This window comes from Eretmochelys imbricata, chromosome 10 (assembly GCF_965152235.1).
Source record: "Eretmochelys imbricata isolate rEreImb1 chromosome 10, rEreImb1.hap1, whole genome shotgun sequence".
In the NCBI taxonomy this organism is placed as follows: domain Eukaryota; kingdom Metazoa; phylum Chordata; order Testudines; family Cheloniidae; genus Eretmochelys; species Eretmochelys imbricata.
Window position 1 is genome coordinate 59,265,892 of NC_135581.1, and position 20,431 is coordinate 59,286,322.

At 41.6% G+C, this 20,431-nt stretch overlaps 1 protein-coding gene across 6 annotated transcripts in view; it reads right to left on the reverse strand.

The window, feature by feature from the left end:
• TCF12 (transcription factor 12) overlaps positions 1 to 20,431 on the reverse strand; it is a 286,435-nt gene that overhangs the window by 157,809 nt on the left and 108,195 nt on the right. For all 6 annotated transcript variants that reach the window (XM_077828594.1, XM_077828597.1, XM_077828596.1 and 3 more), the window contains one exon: positions 7,392 to 7,494. In XM_077828594.1, coding sequence (XP_077684720.1) covers positions 7,392 to 7,494 — 103 coding nt within the window. The remainder of the gene's footprint in view (positions 1 to 7,391; positions 7,495 to 20,431) is intronic.

Consider the following 20,431-nt stretch of genomic DNA (forward strand, 5'->3'; position numbering starts at 1 on the left):
CCCTATAGTGCAGACTTAGCATGGAATCTTCGGTCACCACACTGTTAACATTCTGCCATCTTGAGAACTGCCCATTTATTACTTCTCTTGTTCTGTCTCCACCCAATTTCTAATACGTGGTTGAACTCCATTTCTCTCCACAGAACCATTTAATTTCTCTAATGGCCTCTAGTGAAGGACTTTGCTAATGGCTTTTTTAAAGTCCTAAGTTATATTCATCTTTATCCACTGTTCTGTCACCCCTCTCCAGATTGGAGAGGTGCTATTTTACTGAGAAGAAGCCCTGCTGGTTTGTTCCTGTCATTAATGCTCATCTAGATGTCTTATTTTAAAATAGGGATGTAAATATCCATTTAAAAAGTTAACCATTTATACAATTAAAATTATTTATTATTATTAATCATTTAATTGGTTAACCGACTAAAGGGAGATGGGCTGGGGCCATTGGGGCTGCTCCAGCCAGCCGGCCCAGGGCCAGGGGTTAACGGTTAGGGTCGGTTAACCAGTAAGACTAATGCTTACCGGTTAACCATTTAGTATTTTACATTCCTATTTTAAAAGTACACTTTAACCAATTTTCTTCATACTAAAGCATTTAAGGGTTCAGTCGTACAAATCGTTACTGTGAGAAAGGACTACTCACATGAACAATTTCACTGACTTCCCAAAAATTACTCAGGTGCACAACAGTTTGCAGTATCAGGCCCAAATCCCACAGCTCTTAGGACTTATGCAGGCAAAGTTTCCACTGACTTCAGTGTGCTTTTCATGAAGTAGCACTGTGTAAGAACTCTAGATTTGACCTGCCTATGGTCATTCAACTCTTAATTTCTGCTTTTAATTTAAAAAGTTTTCCCACTACTAACGTAGCTACCATGACTTTTACTAAAAAGAACTTTTACTAAAGTAAGCTTAAAAAAGCTTACATCACCTGCTCAAAAATAATGCTTTTGCTGGAATGCTACCAAAGAAGACAAGGTTAGAGATATTTTAACTACTTGCCATATTTGGTTCCAAATCACCCCAAAGCTCCTTTTTGAAACACACATTATTCTTCCTAGGTTGCTGAAGTGCTTAAATCTTTGTAAGCCAAAGCACAGATTTACAATAAAAATTAGGTACACTAGTTTCACAGTTTTGAAAGAACACACTGGCAGCAGAAGCATAAAGCAACCAAGAATGGTGCCAACACTACCATGCACATAAGCCTGTAGAATGATGCAATCAGAAGTCCATTAAGATAGCTAAATGACTTTTTAAAAAATTCAGAATAAAACCAAAATCCACTGTCTGCTGATCACCCGTTTAATTTTGTGACGTAGTGCCATCTGTAGATACGTTGACTGCACCTTCTAAAACTTCATGGTAATTGGCTTCACTAAGTCTTGGAGATTGCACCATCTATATCTTGCTATTCAGTGTGTTTAATGAACACATTCAGAGTTAGAACCAAAGCAGCTGGACAGTAACTTTCCCTCCCCATCCCAAAAAGGTAGGCAACAGTAAATACCTGAAAACCAAGGGGTATGCCATTCATCCTTTAAACCCTAGTAATTCTGCCATCCCTAATGATACATTCTTGAGCGATACAACTGCAATGATTCAGCAGTGAAGGAAGCTGCACTGCAACAAATCCAAATATACCATTCTCTCCTCCCCTGTAGGTGATGCTGTTTTTAGTTCTCTTGTATGTATTTCAGTCTCTCTTCAAAGATGGTCACTGTTGACATTTAATCACAAAATACATTATATTCTTCAGTAAATTCCACACTGCCTAAATATTCTAGTATCAGATTAATATCAGAAATTTCCTCCACATGGGACTGTCGTCTGTTCTGACAGGAGCACAGTTCACTAATTCAATACATCTTTTCCATCTAGATTTATCTATTCAGACAATGCTGACCTTTGTGTTTGTACAGCACCTAACACTTTGTGGGTGCTACTGGAAACAATTAAGTTATTTTGATCTTAAGTCTCAGCATCCTTTTATAACTCCTCAACTTAGCAGGCTTTTCCCTCCCTATCACCTCCACATGTAAGCGGGGGGTGGGGGGAATAATTGTTTCCTTCTCCACACCCATCTCTCAAGATTACTCATATAGAGATATGAATGTACCTAACAAGAACAAAGAGTCTAGTTTGCAAGGAGGAGAGACTGGGTCACTGATTCAGCAGGAGCAGGTGCTCATATGCAAAAGCCTAAGGTACCCTGTCAACAGGTCCCACAAAATGAAACAGGAAGCACATAACTCCAACAGTTCAATCCTGCTCATGCCAGTGAGGGTACAAGATGAGATCAAGAGCACCAGAAACATCTGGGGAAAGAAACTCCTTTATAAGCTTTGCATAGTACCGTTCCCACATGTAGAAATGGTGCATAAGGTCCAATAGGCATTGCTCTCAATTGACTAAATTCCCATGGACAGCTAGGTATCTGAGAACTCTGTTAGCCCAAAACACATGGAATTCCATACTTCACCCCAACCAACAAATTGTCCAGATGGGATAAGTCTGTATTTCTTCTACTTTAACTTTCATCATCACCACCAAAACTTTAGGGAAATGCCCAGAGGGCAAGAATGCAATGTTTGAGTGCACGGTACCCAACCTGAAAGGATAACCCATCCCTCTCTACTGCAAACCACTGATGTCATCTGGGTGATTTGCTGTTCAGCCTCCCGCATCTCCACTGAATACATATGGCCAAATTCTGTGATGATGCTTACAATGTGCAACCCCATGTAATTGACTGGAGTTAGGAACAGTGCAAATCAACACAGGATAGAGGACATCAATGGCCTTCATCCTTTTTCCCCGGTAGGAGAGGCAGAAAAGGCAGACATAGAAGAGGGGTGGACCTTCATGCATACTGTTAAAATTCGCATGTCGGTGCAAGCAGAGGTCAGTTTAACAAGGCTCTTTTTCACACAACTGGGAAAAGAACTAACTTTCTTGTGAATAGTTTTCTAGAATGTAAAGTAATTAAAACATTAAATGTTGAATAAGCGAAGATTAGCTCTAAATGGTGCTACATTATGGCCCGTATATTTTAGTGTGATTTTGTAGCATACAAATCTATATGATACTAATGGCATACAGAGGTGCCAAGAGGATTCACTGGTTTCACGTGAAATACAAGGAATGGCCTCTTTTTCACACTGACAAATCGGAACAGGATAATTCTGGAATTCATTAGTGAGAAACACTAACTTATCCAACATAATAGCTTTATTTCCTCTCCAAAACACTTCAGAATATCTAAATGAATATGGAAATGCATCTTTCTGTGGCAAATTGTTCATTATTGAATCATTATAAACTCTTGTTAGACAAAATTTCTCTCTTTTGCAATGTACAAGATCATTAAAGTGTTTGAGAGCTCCATCATGAAAGACAGTGGTACTTTATAATCCTCTATCTCTCCAGGCAAATAAGCTTATGGCTGAATGTAATATACAAAACAACAACATCCCCTTGACATACAATTCTTTCTTTTTAATGGTGCTTTTAAGTGTTGACAGCAATGGTGAAATATGATTTTGCTCTTTCTACTAGTTTTAACTATTTCAGTCATATTACTATGTTGTAATAGATACCCATTTTGAAGCATAGATCGCAGAGTACAATCCCCTTTAATCTAGTCAAATCTTTCAAACAAGCATGTCAAGATCACATTCTCAGTGCAGCTCTTCCTTTCCTCCCAAAATCATGAAAATGTCCAAACTGCAACCTTTTAGAATAACTTTGCCCTATGCTATAAATGTATATCTTTACATGTGCAACTGCTAACTACAGTATCTCACAAAATGGATTGGCTTTTGTGGGTAGAATGGCTCTGCAATTTGGGAGATTCTCCTAACCAAGAACAACCTATTGTTTCCTATTTAGTCAATCTACCATCACAGTCTAAGAACTGTAACTTTAGTTGAAAGCTCTCATTTTTCATTTTTATTCAAGGTAAGAGATAAAGAAGCCCAACAATTCAGATACCAGTATTGAGTAGTGAAATCCTTTTCACGTAGCCTTTTCATTTCCTTCTAGTGTTCAACATCTCTTTAGTATTCCTGGGAGAATTCTGCCCCACTGCGTGCAAGCATAATTAATGAGCCATGCATATTTTTAATTTTTTGTGCAGAAAAATAACTTCTGCTGAAAAGTTGCTGCAGTTCCACCTTTTGCCCATGAGAGGGTGCTGTGGCAATGGAACACAGCAGCAACTCCAAGCAGAAAACAACATCTGCAGTTCCAGCTTTTGCCCACCAGAGGGCATTGTGGCGCTTGAACATAGCAGCCGCTCCCAACCAGCTAGGGAAGAGAAAGAGCCTGCCTTCTTCATGCTGCCTTTCTGGCTAGATCAGGATACAGGGGCTATGGGGAGACAGACAGCATGGGGCTGCTGGGGGGTCAGACAGGGGCTCAGAAGGGCTAGTGGAGGAGGACAGACTGGGGCACGTACTGAATGGGAGTGGAGGTGCAGGACCACAGGGGGGAGAGAGGTGCAGGGCCATATGGGAGGGGGAGGGAGTTCAGAGCTACAGGGGCATGGCTGAGTTGGGGCACAGAAACACATGGGGACGGGGAGGGGGTACAGGGACACAGAGGGACTGGGGGGGTGGCTGAGTGGGGGCACAGACATACATGGGGACGGGGTGGCTGAGTGGGAGCACAGACACACATGGGGATGGGGAAAGGGGGTGCAGGGCCACATGGGGATGGGGGAAGGGGGTGTCTGAGTGCGGGTGTAGGGACACATGTGCCTGACTGAATGGGAGAGGCTAGGGGTCAGCCAGGGTCTGCATAGGGGAAGTTCCCTAACAATCCCAACCCACACCCTCCACCAAAAAAGCTTGTTCCATACTTTCCCACCCAAACCCAACAACCCTACAATAATTGGTCCTTCCCAGCAATTATTTCCCTCTCCCTCAGCTCCTCCGTCATCCTTGACTCCCCCCAGCTTTTACACTGCTTCTGGGATGTACGGGAAATATGGTTCTGTATTGTAGTCTAAATGAATTATTATTCAGAGTTCTGTATTAATATGCCTACTAAGGAATCTATTTGTCAAAAAAAATTCTGAATCTTTTTTGTTGTCTGTATTGTTACAGACATACTTGCTGACAGGTATTTTGAAATAAATGACCAAAAATAATTAAAACTGTTGTGATTATATAGTGTTATTTTGAAAATAAAATATGCCGAATTTCACAGAAATCGAAAATATTGTGCGCAGAATTTATAATATTGTGGTGCAGAATTCCCCCAGGAATACTTTAGTCTTTGTTAGTTAAAAATCACACTGAAGAGGCATGGTGCACAGAGTTGCACCTTTTTATCTTTGCAATGCAAACAAAGTGAATGTAAATTGTTTTCTGTGAATTTTTGCAAAACAGACAATCCTGCTGGCATATTTTTAAACACTATTTTATGGCTCTGGGATATACTTTCATGCAGATGAGCTTTAGAATGTGTTCTATGGACAGACAGAAATTAAAGACAGTAGCTCTAATGGAGGCAAAACCAATGAGAAGCATTAGCTGTAATGCATTACAAAATATTTTAGTCCCCAGCTGTTACAAGCAAGCGATTGATATGCATACCTCTTACGATTCATTTAATTCCCCCTCCAAAGCAATCTCAATGGAGGCTTCTTCTCAAATCTGTACTAATGATATAATTCCATTATGTTTAATAGAATCATCTAGTCATCTTAAGTAAAACTGAAAAGCTAGGATGATACAGGAAGGCCAATAATTTCTGCACTTATTTAAAATTCTACATAGTTTAGGAAATGGGTGATTCAAAACAAAACATGAGGATATGAAGTCTGTCCCTCTTTTGTACTACAAATCAAAATCTAGTTCTGCTATATATAATAATTTAGCAAAAAGAAAGGACACAAAAGCAGGAAAACATGGGACTTGAAAGCCATATGTACCCTTGATTGGTGTTTTGCTCAAGCCATAAATACATTTAAATATTTGTCTCTTTTCAGCCTGAGGCAAAAGATCTGATTTATATGAAACAATAAGAGAAAAATCTTTGTCCTCTAGCACATTAATAGCAAGCTGCAAACTTTACTGATTTCACTGATCTTCAAATATAACACTACTGATCTAGTGATATGGACTATATATTTTCATATATACACAGTTATTTTAAAACCACACTATTATATTCTGAGATTCATAAGTAAGATTTAAAAGGATAACTGCTTTTAGCAATAGGTGCATGCTGGTATCAGACTTTGTCTGCGGCTACACTTTGCAGACGATTAAAGTAGTAAACAAAGACAGAGCAAAGTAGAAAGATTTCCAAAAGAAATTGCAGACCACCAGGATTTGGATTTAGTTAATCCACTTAGATTACCCTGGCTGTGTCTTAAAAGGACAATACTGACATCACAAAATAGGTCACATACACAAGAAACAAAATACGTAAGTAAAACAATGTCAACTTTACAAATACAAAGCAAAACGTACAGAACCATCTCTAAATTTAAGGCACAAACCAGACAGCATTTGCCCCAAGACATTGCTCTGCCGAAGAGTAAATATTTGAAATTGATGTTTTTAGGCCACAAGTTCAGAGGGGGGAAAAGACAACCATCAGTACATTAAAATGTTCTAGCAATAGTGGTGTCCAGGCAAGAAAAACAACTTGTTTAACAGCTACACTGATAACGTGTCGCTTTCTTTGCAGTTTTGACATAGTTCTCAGTTTCAAAAATGGGGGGGGGGAGGAACCACAAGCACAGAAACAGTAACAGCTGGAGTTACTGTATGTATGTAAATCACTGCATATCGAAAGGAATCTATACTGTATGTTACAATCTCAATTTTGCTAGGATATCAAATGCAAATATCACCAAAGAAACTGACATTTGAAAAGAGAACGTGCAAACAAAGAGGACAACAATGAAGTGTTAACTGGAGAACAACCTACAATAAATATGCAATTCAGTGTTCTATGTTCTTAGAAACAGACATCTAAATATTGCAACAAGTGCATAAGAGTGACAATACTCAATTTCTTTGCAGCAGAAAAAAACAAAAAACTAAGAAAAAAAATAAAACAAGTCTTTAGAAGTGCTTTTGTCTTCCAGACTGTAAGAAATCACAGTTTATCCATAGATTTCTAAGTCAACTATCTAAAATACTGGCAGTTCAGCCTCTTTCCAAAATCATGGATAATGTCCCCGTGTTAAGAAAGCTACATTTTTGGTGCAACTTGTTCTATGAAGAAAGACTTAGATAGCAAACCACCGTTGCCACAAGAAATGCAGTAACTTCCAGATGCTTGATGTGCCAGGCCTAGACAAGGAGATGAAAAATGTGTCTTTCTGACCAAAGAGGCTTTGAGGGGCTACTCGCAAAGAATTACCAACTTACCCATCAGATTCGAGTTCATGAAAGGTGTCGGGGACAATCCTTCATGGGACCCTAATCGACTGTCATTCAAGTGATCACCATAATGAGGGCTGTCTGCAAAACCCTAAGGAAAAAAAGACAAGAGCATTAAACAGATTATTTGGCAGCCCTGCTAATTGAGTGTAATGACACTCTCCTAATTAAATGTATAGCATTGCAATGGTCATTCATCATAAAGTTGGCTTTCAGGTCTGAGTATCTTGTGGAAAACACACTCTGCCCATATTTCATACTGTGTGACCTCTCTCCCCCTCCCATCTGAAAAGAAGCTGCATCATTTTTCAGCCTAATAAATTGTGTTTCCATGGATAAAGTTTCCAAAAATTAAATAATATAGAATTATTCAAATCTTTTTGCAGGTAGAGCACTATAGCTTCTCCAGAAATGTATAGTGTTAGGTTGAAGCGATGATTGACATGAGTTTAAAGATTACTGTTCACATCTTCAAGCACAAGATATAAGATCTGGCATGAGGAGAAAATGTATTCCTGTGAATGAGAAGAGGAAATACCGCTCCCCCTTTGAAGACTAAATTAAGGTTACAGATTAATAGACATTTTAGTGTTATCAAGCACTAAATGCCACTGCTCATCTACAACAGGTTTGTTTACAAGAACTGATTAAGCTGAGAAACCCAGCTCTGCCACCTGTCTTGCAAACAAGCATTCAAAATAAGAGATTATTTGCATCCTTTCTAATATTAGTGTAGCTAACCTAATATGCTTGGAAAGATGACTCATGTGTAAACAGGAAATAGTGGCTTATCTGATAATTTGCTCCAGAACCATGAGGAGAACAAGCAATGGATGTAGCAAACCCCTCAATGTTTCAAACTGCACATATTGTTCCATTAAGGCAATTATTCAATTTCCTTCCACATAGGTCAGAATGCTTTCATCTTTTTCTAACAATATTGAGCCCTCACTAGGAAAATGGTGTTAGCCACAGACTGGTCATAGATATATCTGGTTCAAGGATTACACTGAATCAAAAATGTATTAAATGGGACCTTGCCCTCAAAATTGCACCTGCTTCATAATCAAAGTTTTGCACAATATTCAGTAAAATCTTGCTTAACTTAAAGTGTCTGGCTACTCATCTGTTTAAATTTCCTCATACTAAATGCTACACAAACTTAAAGCAGAGGCCCAAGTAAGGGGGGAAAATTGCTCAGGCTCAGAGCAACCAGAAACCACCCAGAATCCCCTAGGACTATAAAATCATCAATCACTGAACATTTATCATTTTCCAGACTGCAGGCTCACATTCAAGACGACATTAATGGGGCTGAAACAGGCCTCACTATCTTTGCAGGCGTGCTGTCAGTTCAACCAAAGGGCTAGTAACTGAGGGCTAAATAACTGTCAAATCACTACAACTGCTTATGGATGCATGTCACAACTCCTTCTGCTATTCTGCTTTAAAAGTAATCTTCTGGGAGTCCCAACTCCCAAATGCATCTTTGGCTCATTTTATCTACTTCAGAATCAGTGATACACATGTGATAGACATTCAGAAAGAATCTTAGTGACATTTACAACTTGGTTATGACCATAAGGGTGTCCTGTGGTAACCATGACCTAGCCCCGTCTGTCAGATAGGCAGCATGTAGCAGCAGCTGCCTGGGAAATGGAGCGGCTTGTAGCTAAGGTCACCACATGTGGTTTATTTTTGCGTTGAAATGAAACAACATTTTAAATGTGCCAAATGAAGAAACAAAAGATTTTACACGATATATGGTCTATGCAGTAATCTCCAAGATGCTTAGTTTACTGTTTAATTCTTCAGCTTGTGATCAGACATTGAAAAAAAATCCCAGTAAAATTGATATAAAATACATAGAAATCAACAACCATTTTACAAGACAGCACTAAAGTTTAAAAGAGAGAGAAGAATCTGATAAGTAAATTATCAATAAAGACATTCCATATACTACAGATAAAGAAAAAGCAGCAATGTAGGCCAGCTTCAGAAACCTAAATCCTTTAAAAAAAAAAAAAAAAAAAAGGGTCTTCTTAGGGTTCCATCTTTGGTGCGGGCAGAATACACCTCTAAAACAAGACTCATTTCACCAGTCATCATCATTTGGGTTCTCTTACACAGCATCAGAGCGACAAATCCCTATCCAATACCCAGAGCTAACTGCCCCAAAGAACAAAGTTAGTGTTATAATCTAATACTTTTTAGGGGGGACAGGGAGAGAAAGAGAATTAAACAATTGTACTGGGGGTGGGAATTTACATGAATGGCAAAGTCTTTTACTCTCCTCCTGCCAGTACTTCAGTAAAAGGGATTCTTCAGATTTCATTTCAGATATTTATTTCATTCATTAGACTTAGTTTCCCTTCCATCATGAGCCACCATCTGATTACAAAACCCTCATAATCATATTGTTATAGTACAGTTGTTCCTAATTAGTTCTGAGTTGTTCTAAAATGGTTCTTCCAAATATTAAATGCCGTGATTAGACAGTCAGAAGTTTGTTTCAAAATGCGTTCATATGCATCCACACACCACTGATAGAGTTGGTCTACCTAAGCTCAATTTACATTAATATTCACTGAGCCCGATTCTCCAATTGTATTGCATATTGTACAGTTATTTACACCTGTGCAGAATATAACCTGCATCAAATGGCTTTGTCTCTCTCTGCTGGCTAGACCAAGCACAGAAGTTTATATAACTTGCTATCACCTTTGAGATTAGATATTCGGACCAAATCTTAGTGAGTGGTCCTGGGTGCTTCAGCTCAAGTACTAGAGGTTTGTGGTTTAAGACCCAGGAATCCTTGGTTCAAACCCCACAGATGACTCAGACAGGGCATCATTACAAACAGAGCACCTCTTTCCATTCCGGAGCTGTGGCTTTTGGGAAGGTGGGGGCGGGGGGCATCCTGCGTCCTGTCCCAATGCCCCGTGATGCATCACTTCATATCCCAGCAAACCCTGTGCTTTAGTCTGCATTTGGCACCATCTTTCAATGGTTTTTGTACTGCGCGCTCTGTCTTCCCTTTCGGTCTGCAGAAATAGATCCCGAACTTGTGAGGAATATGCTGATGGGTCTCACCAGCACGTCATGAATTGCAGTTGAGCTACTCCTTAAGCTACACAGTGACAGTGAGGAGTCCAACGATGATGTCAACATGCATAACGCATACGACACGAGATTGCTTGTGGCATTCACGGACATGCTCACCACAGTGGAACACCGCTTTGGAGCTTGGAAAACAAACACTGAATGGTGGGATCACATCGTCATGCAAGTCTGGGATGACGAGCAGTGGCTGCAGAACTTTTGGATGAGGAAAGCCACTTTCATGGGACTGTGTGCTGAGCTTGCCCCCACCCTGCAGTGCAAGGACACGAGATTGAGAGCTGCCCTGCCGGTGGGCAAGCATGTGGCTATTGCAGTCTGGACGCTGGCAACTCCAGACAGCTACCGATCAGTCGCTAACCAGTTCGGAGTGGGAAAGTCGACTGTTGGAATCATGTTGATACAAGTGTGCAGGGCCATTAATCACATCCTGCTCAGAAGAACCATGACTCTGGGGAACGTGCGTGACATTGTGGCTGGCTTTGCACAAATGGGTTTCCCTAACTGCGGAAGGGCAATAGATGGCACGCATATTCCAATTCTGGCACCAGACCACCCAGCCACTGAATACATAAATCGGAAGGGGTATTTCTCGATGGTTCTCCAGGCACTTGTGGACTTTCTTCCCAGACCAGAAGATCACTGTAAAGGAAGTCAAAATGCCCACTGTGATCCTTGGAGACCCCACCTCCCCTTTAATGCCATGGCTCATGAAACCATACACAGGGAGCCTTGACAGCAGCAAGGAGCAGTTCAACAACAGGCTGAGTCGGTGCAGAATGACGGTGGAGTGTGCTTGTGGCTGTTTAAAGGGCCGCTGGCGTTATCTGTACGGGAAGCTGGACCTGGCCGATGACAACATCCCCACAGTTATAGCCGCATGCTGTATCCTCCATAACGTTTGTGAAGCGAAGGGTGAAAGCTTCACTCAGGCATGGACCACAGAGGTTCAACACCCAGAGGCTGAATTTGAAGAGCCAGAGACCAGGGCTATTAGAGGGGCTCAGCACGGGGCTGTAAGGATAAGGGATGCCTTGAGGGAGCAATTCAATGCTGAAAGCCACTAGTAATGTTTGGTGCCCTGCACAGGAGTGAATTGCAGTGGTTCCAACGCTAGCAAGCACCTGTGTTTGCTACATATGATGCACTGACTTGCAGTGCCTGTTGCTTTCCCGGCCTACGCTATCTTTTACTTAATGCAATAAAGAATGTTTGCAAAGCGAAAAAATTCATTTATTGAAAAGAAACAGAACTGCTGGGGAAACACACATGGCATGACACATCTGTGCTATATGGGAGGAGGGAAGGGGGCGGGGTGAGGAACAGGACAATCACAGATTTGCATATGTCCTGTTATCATATTCAGCCTTCCTATCTGGAGTGCCATGCAATGAGTGCTGCACTGCAGGCTGGCTAAAATGCATGGTGATAGGGATTGAGTGCAGGTGGTTAAGAGTCGTAGTTTGCAGGGCTGGGTGGTGAAGCTACAGGTGTTGGAGGCAGCTGGTGGTGATAAGAAACCAGATGTTGGGGAAAGTGGGTTGGCGGTGACATGGGGGCACAAGGGCAAGAGTTTTGGGACAAGGGCTGCAGGGGGGGTGGGCATGAATCTGCTCCGTCGGCAGTGCTATGAGCACCTGCATGGCGTCTGCTTGGCGCCCCATAATGCTTAGGAGCCACTCTGTGGTTTGTTGCCAGCGATCCGCATTCTCCTGGCAGAGCCTCCTTTCAGTCTCCCGCCACTCCTGTACTTTTTGATTTTCAGTAAGGGACTACTGCATGACTTCATGCAGAAGGTCCTCCTTGCTTCTTCGCGGCCGCTTCTTTGTTCTTTACAGCCTTTCGGCGGTTGATAACAAGGATGGCTGGGATCTCAAGGTTGCATCTGTAAAGGCAAAATGCAACATTTAACAGAGGCAGCATTGTTCACGCTACACAGAGCAACGATTCGGCCGAAATTAAAGACAAGCACAGTGCATACAATAGCAGAAAGTGTCCGTCCCAAAGCGAGTGCACATAACCCACAAAAGCCCCAAAATGGTGAGTAACCACAGGGGCAAGGGGTCTGATTGTTTCAGGGCCATACCGTCCTCTGCCTTGGAGAGAGCCAACAGCTGCAGAGGGCCCCTATACTGAACACTGTCCTCACATTTTCCACACGATGAGTTTATCCTGGAAGATATCTCACTGCTGTGGGTGACCTGGGAAGCAAGGGAGGGTCTTTTACTACAATGCGGCTTCCATCCTGGCCCTTATGTGGCTTCCCTGTGTGCAGCAATGGTCCCCCCACCACTCAGGGCACAGTGGCGTTGACATGTTAGCCTTACTGGGACAAGGAGCACAGTAGTTCTGCCAAGGAACCTGCACAAGCGGATTGCCCAGCTTCTGCATGAGACCTTCGATGAGATCACTTAGGCCGATTACCACAATGTGAGAGAGCACATCAACACCCTATTCTGCATCTAGGCATGCACACAGCCCAAACTCTTCTTTCTGCAACCATCTTTGCCTGAAGAGCCCACACCAAACAACTACCTTCCCAAAATAAAAGCTACTTACCGAGCACCTCCTCTGCTGTTTGTTCTTCCCTAAGCACCGTCTGCTGTGACCGGCCACCCTCCTTCTGGCTTGAGAACAGCTCCTAGCTGCATGCATCTGAGGATGCCGGGCCGTCCTCTGGCTCTGGGCCCCCCTCCTCCTCAGCACCCTCACTCCCACTTTCCTCCTCCTGCTTTGTTGCACTCTGGGCTGCCACAGCCTCTGAAGTGTCCATAATGCTCTTCGGAGTGGAGGTGGGGTTGCCCCCAAGTATCGCGTCCAGCTCTTTGTAGAAATGGCAGGCCGTGGGTGCAGCATCGGAGCGACTGTTTGCCTCCTGTGCTTTGCGGTAGGCATTCCACAGCTGCTTCACTTTAACCCTGCACTGCACTGCGTCCCAGTCATGGCCCCTTTCTATCATGGCCCTTGATATCTGCCCGAAGGTATTGTAATTCCTATGGCTGGAGAGCAGCTGGGACTGGACAGCTTCCTCCCCCCAAACACTGATGAGGCCCAGCACCTCGCCATTGCTCCATACTGGGGATTGCCTGGTGCGTGAAGCCATGGTTACCTGGAAAGATTCGCTGAGAGCACTACACACCTTGCTGAGCAAACAGGAAGGGGAATTTCAAAATTCCCAGAGAATTTAAAGGGTGGGTCTGACAGTTGGTCACCTGAGGGCAGGCCAGTAGAGTTCAAAATGATGACCAGAGTAGCTAGAACAGGCATTGTGGGACACTTCATGGAGGCTGATCAGAGCACATTAATAGACCAGGGCATCCACACTGGCACCACAGCGCTCCAGCCGGGGTGCAGCAAGCTTTATGCTTCTCGTGGAGGTGGATTACCAGGGGCACTCCAGTCATGGAGTCTGGGCGCTCTACGTGCCTTGCCAGTGTGGACACCTCAGGAGTTACGGCGCCCAGGGCTGATTTAATCTGCTCTAACTTGCAAGTGTAGCCAAGGCCTAAGAAGACAGAAGGTGGCAGAGACTCAGCAATTCACAAAGTAAAACTGCTGTTCTAGTAAGAATGTTACTCTCTGTGATTTGATGAATATCTCTCTATTACAATGACAACTCAAACTGGTCAGATGATCTCTGAAGTCCCTATGGCATGGCTGTGGTCCCAAAAATATCACTGTCTGGGGGCACTAACCGCTGGAGCTCAAGGCAGTTGTGTTTGTTGGGCTATTGTGCAGCTGGTGCCCAAGGCAGCCTGAATTTCACCAGAAGCACAGTCCTTCTTTATAACTGCCAAGCCAACATGAGTAAGGATTCAGAACACAATGGGCCCTCAACTGTCTTTGTCTAGCCTTGCTGGTATGTGACTTGGGAAAGACTAGGGAGTAACAAGAATAAAACATAAATCAAAGGCCTTGATCTTCCTTTGACCTGTTTTATCTATAGTCAAACAATGACATTATCCACATATCAGGAATATTTAGATAGACTACAAACTTCTATCAAAGAGTTAACCTTTTAACACTGCAGATTGGAACAGCTGGTGAGTCAGAGAAAAAGACATCTCTTAAAACAACTAAGTAGTTGCATATAAATGCATGTGCCAGAGAAAGGGAGTCACAGCTAACTAAACTGAGCAAAGAGCAGCATAACAGCCATAAAATAATACCTCACATCAACAAGATACCAGAATTCAAAAACTATAGCTACCAAAATCATACCAATTTTACTTAAATTCAGCTTAATATCAGTGCTTCACTTTAACAGTAACTTTCACAGGCATCTTGGGCATTTTCCTGTGCCTTGATCCAAGCAGAAACTTTATTCCAGAACTCTTAACTATTTTGAACTGCAAACCAAAAATGAACTCATTTTCAGATGCTATGTGTCTAATTTGCTTATTTCTTTTATGACTTCATTTTCTTTGGAAATTCCACCTTCTCATATCACTTTCCTGACTCCATGGGTCGTCTTAAGCCACATGCAACAAATGTTTATAAACCATGGTAACCTTCCTGAGTCTATCTGGCATGAAATACTGTCAGAAAAAAATGAAGTAAAGCAGTTTAAGGCATACTCCCAAGGTTGGAAGGTTTCACATTTTATTTGCTTTTAATAAGTTTCATCCTTCTACTGCCAAGTTCTGTCTGACTCTCTGAATGAGGTTCATAAGTAAAGCAAACCAATGGCTGCAACCTGATTTCATCCACCTGTTACGTCTCATCTTAAATTAAGATTGTAAACTGCTTGAATTGTTTCTTAATATACATGCTTGTATGATTCCTAGCAAAATGAGTCCCCAACCTTGTTGGGGCCTCGGGTTACTGCGGTCAATAATAAAAATAAATTAGTAGTAATAAAATCAATGCTAGTACCTTATAGATCCTAAAAATACCACAGTGGCTACCATGTGGAAAATAAACCTGTGCAATCATCTACTACAAATTGCACTTCCTTGCTATGTCTGTCTATTATGTTCTTCTATTTTACCATCTGCTTACACAAAACCCGATCTTAAATGACTTAGAGTAAGATTTTCAAAAACGTCCAACCGCTTATACCCACGTAGCTTAGCAGCACAGTTATACAGGTATAACTGCATCTACACTAGAGTTTTTACTGATATATCTTCATTGGTAAATATTGAAGAGTCATGCCCTAACCAACATGTTTATGTTGGTAAAACTGTACACCAGATCTTAAAAGCATAAGTCCCATTGACAGTCACTTTTGTGCCTAAGTCACTTTTGAAAATGGGACTTGTGCTTTTGAAAATCTTACCCTTGACATTTTGGGTGAAATCTGGGAATTAAGCTATAAACTTCAATAGGGTCAGGATTTCACCTTTAAAATTTAGACAAACTTAATTCTGTCCACATGCTGGCACTCTGAATTAAGTAATTCTTACCAAGTTACACAAACTTGACTAACAGAGCAATCCAAGTCTGTTAAAAAAGTGTGTGCGGGGGGAGGAAGGAAGAGAACAAAACAAAACAGTGGTTCAAGTGTTCCCTCTCCATGCCCCCACCAGCCTTTACTCCCACCTGTTCTCCACTTAAAAAGCAAGCTACTAAAGCCTTGTATTGTCCCAAATTATGCTCTTTCAGAACAGAATATTGGGCAGAAAATTACATTCTTTGTCCTAATCTCACTGAAGGCAGCAAATTTCTTTTTGAAGAGCAAAGTCACAAGTTTCACTTCATTGTCTCTGTCTTCTCCATTCTCTTAAGTAGATAACTACAAAGTAGTCTGCACAAAACTACATACATACACTGGTCCCTCCCTCATTCACTATCACTGCTCAGCTATAATTTGTTATTGTAGGGTCAAATCAATTATAGTGCAGCTTTTTATTTCCCTCAAATACCCTAAACTAGAGCAAACAGCTGAGGGTCCAGTTTTGTGCCCCCCATCCCCCTTCCTATATAGGGCCTTGGAGACAAACCAAAATCCAACCCAGCTATGCTTCATAACTGAGCTTCAAGGATTCAAGCTGGGTGTTTGCTTTTTGGCTACTTGTTTAATATAGTGTTAGCATTTAAATGATCACAGCTAAGCTCTGACGTTAACATTCCATTAAAATGAATGTCTGAGTTCACACCTCTGCTACTGTTTCAATCAGTGTATCTGTAGACTGAAAAAACAGTGCATTCACACAAATAGCAAAGACTATCTTCTCCAGCTGTGAAGAACATGGGAGATATCTGTACAATTTACATAAATATTGTGTGTATCTCTGTTTGATTACTATGGTATGACTGGCTCTATGAAACACTCAAAGCTGTGAAAAATTTCAGGCCCTACGCGACATAGTTAGGACAACTTAACCACTAGTATAGACGCAGCTAAGTCAACGAAAGAATCCATTCTTCCATTGGCCTACCAAATTCCTTTCTAGGGGGTGAATTTACTACATCAACAGAAAATCCCCTTCTGTCACTGTAGTAAGAGTCTATGTCAGAGCGCTGTAGCTGTAGCAGTGGTAGTGTAGACATACCCTAAAGAGCTAATTCCAGTCCACCTGGAACTCTCCCCACCTACCCAGGAACCAGGAAATGACTAATTCAATTACTGGTGCACAAATGGACTACACAGTAAATCCACCACTGGAAGTCTAGAGACATGCATAAACTGGACTGACCAGGTTCAGATGTCCCAGAATGAAGGGGACCGTGAAATGGATGAAAGACAGCCTATGAACTCATGGGAGGGACATGACATGGTTAGACTGAGAGGCAGGGCCTGCATGAGTGCAATCTGCTTCATCCAGACCCAGTGCTCGGGGCAGTCCTGGGACAAGGGCAGCCTACTTAAACTTGCAAGGAAAGGCCAATATTTAGATAAGATAGTGTATGGACAGGCATTTTCTTGTTTTAACCCCTTTAATTCACCCCCTAGAAAGGAATTTGGTAGGCCAATGGGAAGAATGAATTCTTCTGTTGACTTAGCTGCGTCTACACTGGGAGTTAAGTTGACCTAACTACGTGACGTAGGGCCTGAAATATTTCACAGGTTTGAGCGATGTAGCAAAGTTTTAGTTGTAGGCCTGGCCTTAGTGTTTTGTTCCAAAAGGATAAATAAAATATACTTTGTTCTGAACAAGCTGCTCTCAGTCACTGTACTTGCATGCTGGTCACAGGCTCCCAAAGGGAAGTCTACAGCAAGGACTAAGATCCAGTTAGACATACTGAGGACAGATGGTAAACAAGAGTACTGGTGACCTAGTCTTTGAGCGGACGTGAATTGCAGTATTTCACACAAAGTAGTATAGTGTGGGCCAGTCACTTAGAAGGAGTGCCCACAGAGAGACAGTGGGGATCTAAGGTGCAGCTCACCCTGGAACTGTAACACAGGTATTGTAGATACCACCTTAAAAATATGAAACTTCCATTAAAGTTCTATAACATACAGAAAGATACATATAAAGAACCTTTGTGTCAGGATGGATTTGATTTAAATCAAATTGATTGATTTAAATCACTAGTCAGGAAAACTCAATTTAATCATGGATTTCTACATAAAAGTACATTCTTGTTGGTTGTTATAACCTTAATACATATTCTTCACAACTCAGAGATAGATGAGACCCAAACTGGATCTCTTTTACAGCCTGCTGCCATTATAGGTTTTCCCTTCTAGTGCAAGAATAGTTTGGTAGATCTCAAATCAGAAAGACCTCAAGACTTCTGGAATACGCTGCTCAAACAGTTTCACTTTTGTTTCTACTGCCTGTCCCTCCCTTCTCACATTTATCTCTAGACTTCTTCTCCTTGTCCAGATCTATTCCGCCCCCAACAATCTACTATTCATTGAACTTTTTGAAACTTTGCACTTTTAGAGAGAGATAAGGGACTGACTCTGTGTGTACAAATTTGCAGAGGGACAATAGGATTGAGGTCTGTTATTTCTCACCTCTCTATATTATTTATTTTAAAACATTTTTGCTGTTAACAAGCATGTTATCTCTGGAGACACAAATCCACAGTTTGAGAACTGCAAAACTAAGCATCTCTAATGGTATCTTCTAGACTTAGCTCTGAATCCCATTGGGTATTGTGACAGGGTCAGGCCAGATGGCTATAGGAGAGTAATAGAAGGCAGATATATTAGCCCCAGGTTAAGTAGGTCCCTTTTCCCTGGGTAAGGTAACAGGGAAAGTTCCAGAACAATCAGGAACCTTCTGGAGACAATTAAGACAGACTGATTAGAACACCTGCAGCCAATCAAGAAGCTGCTAGAATCAATTAAGGCAGGCTAATCAGGGCACCTGGGTTTTAAAAAGGAGCTCACTTCACTTTGTGGTGTGCGTGTCAGAAGCTGGGAGCAAGAGGCACTAGGAGCTGAGAGTGAGAATGCGGACTGTTGGAGGACTGAGGTGTAGAAGCATTAGACACCAGGAGGAAGGTCCTATGGTGAGGATAAAGAAGGTGTTGGGAGGAGGCCACGGGGAAGTAGCCCAGGGAGTTGTATCTGTCGCACAGCTGTTCCACGAGGCACTCTAGACAGCTGCATTCCACAGGGCCCTGGGCTGGAACCCGGAGTAGAGGGCGGGCCCGGGTTCCCCCGAAATCCTCCCAACCTCTGGTCAGACACAGGAGGAGTTGACCTGGACTGAGAATTCAGAAAAACAGCCAAGCTGAGGGCTGCCATGAAGCTCCAAGGCGAGCAAATCCACCAATAAGCGCAAGACCCACCAAGGTAGAGCAGGAACTTTGTCACAGTAGATAGAAAGATTAATCTAAATAATCTATACAGAAGCCCCGGAACACCATAAAATTGGGCCCCTAATCCATGAACCATTGGAACTCATTTACAAGACTTTTCTTAAACATTACATGAATATATTGTCTCATACTATATAATTAGAATTTATAATCCCTATTCCATGATGAGATATCTTTGAGCTATAATGTATCTTAATTAAAACTATCTTTAGATAGGTTTTTTCCTCAAAAAGCATTTTATCAAAAAAATCTGATTTAAATTAAAAAAATCTGATTTTTTTTTATTAAATCATTATTTTTATCGACCCTGCTTTGTGTATATTTTCATTCTAACAATGCTATTGTAATGGGTCTAAATTTTCATTCACAATCAACAAACATTAAAGACCAGTTCAAGCTACAAAGCACAATTCCCATCCTCAAGCAGTTTCCTCCATGACTGACACGAATGCTGTTTATTATTAAAAACAAGAGAAAGAGATGTTTCTGCTGAAAGTATGTCACCTTCCCCTTTGCCCTGAAGATCAACCGCACTACATTGATGACATGCCTCAGCTCCAATTGCCCAAGGTGGAAAAAAACCCAGTGATCTCATACTGCACCAAAGCACCAATAGTAACACCTCAGGTTATGAATTTTAAGGGAATGTGAAACATTCTAAGAGTCTCACGGTAATGGTTAGTAAATATTTAATATGGGTAACAGAACACTCACTTTCTCAAGTGAAAAAAAAACCAAACTGGAAATGGATGGACATGGGGATGACATGTTAACTGTTATAATCAGTGTCCTTTTGAAAACAATGCTGACATGTTTCAACAAGATCACAAAAATCAGATTTAAAATAGTCACGACAGTGAAAGAGAGGAGCAAGACATATTGGCCCAGCATAGCTCACACCTTACAAATCCACAGTTGACACAACTACCTCTAGTAAATATTAGAGAATGGTTACCACCATTACAAATGGCTGCAGATTAAGAATCTAGAGAGTCAGGTTTAAAGACAATTATTCAAATTGTGCATGACACTTACAGTCTAAAAGCTACAGACAGTATTTAAAGTAATTCCACCAGAAGACAGCAAGATTAATGGTTTAAAAATTCAGTATAGAATTAGTCACACATGGTTTTCAGCCTGGAGATTGTGAACACTACCATTTTTTATGGCTAGTTAGAAGTGGG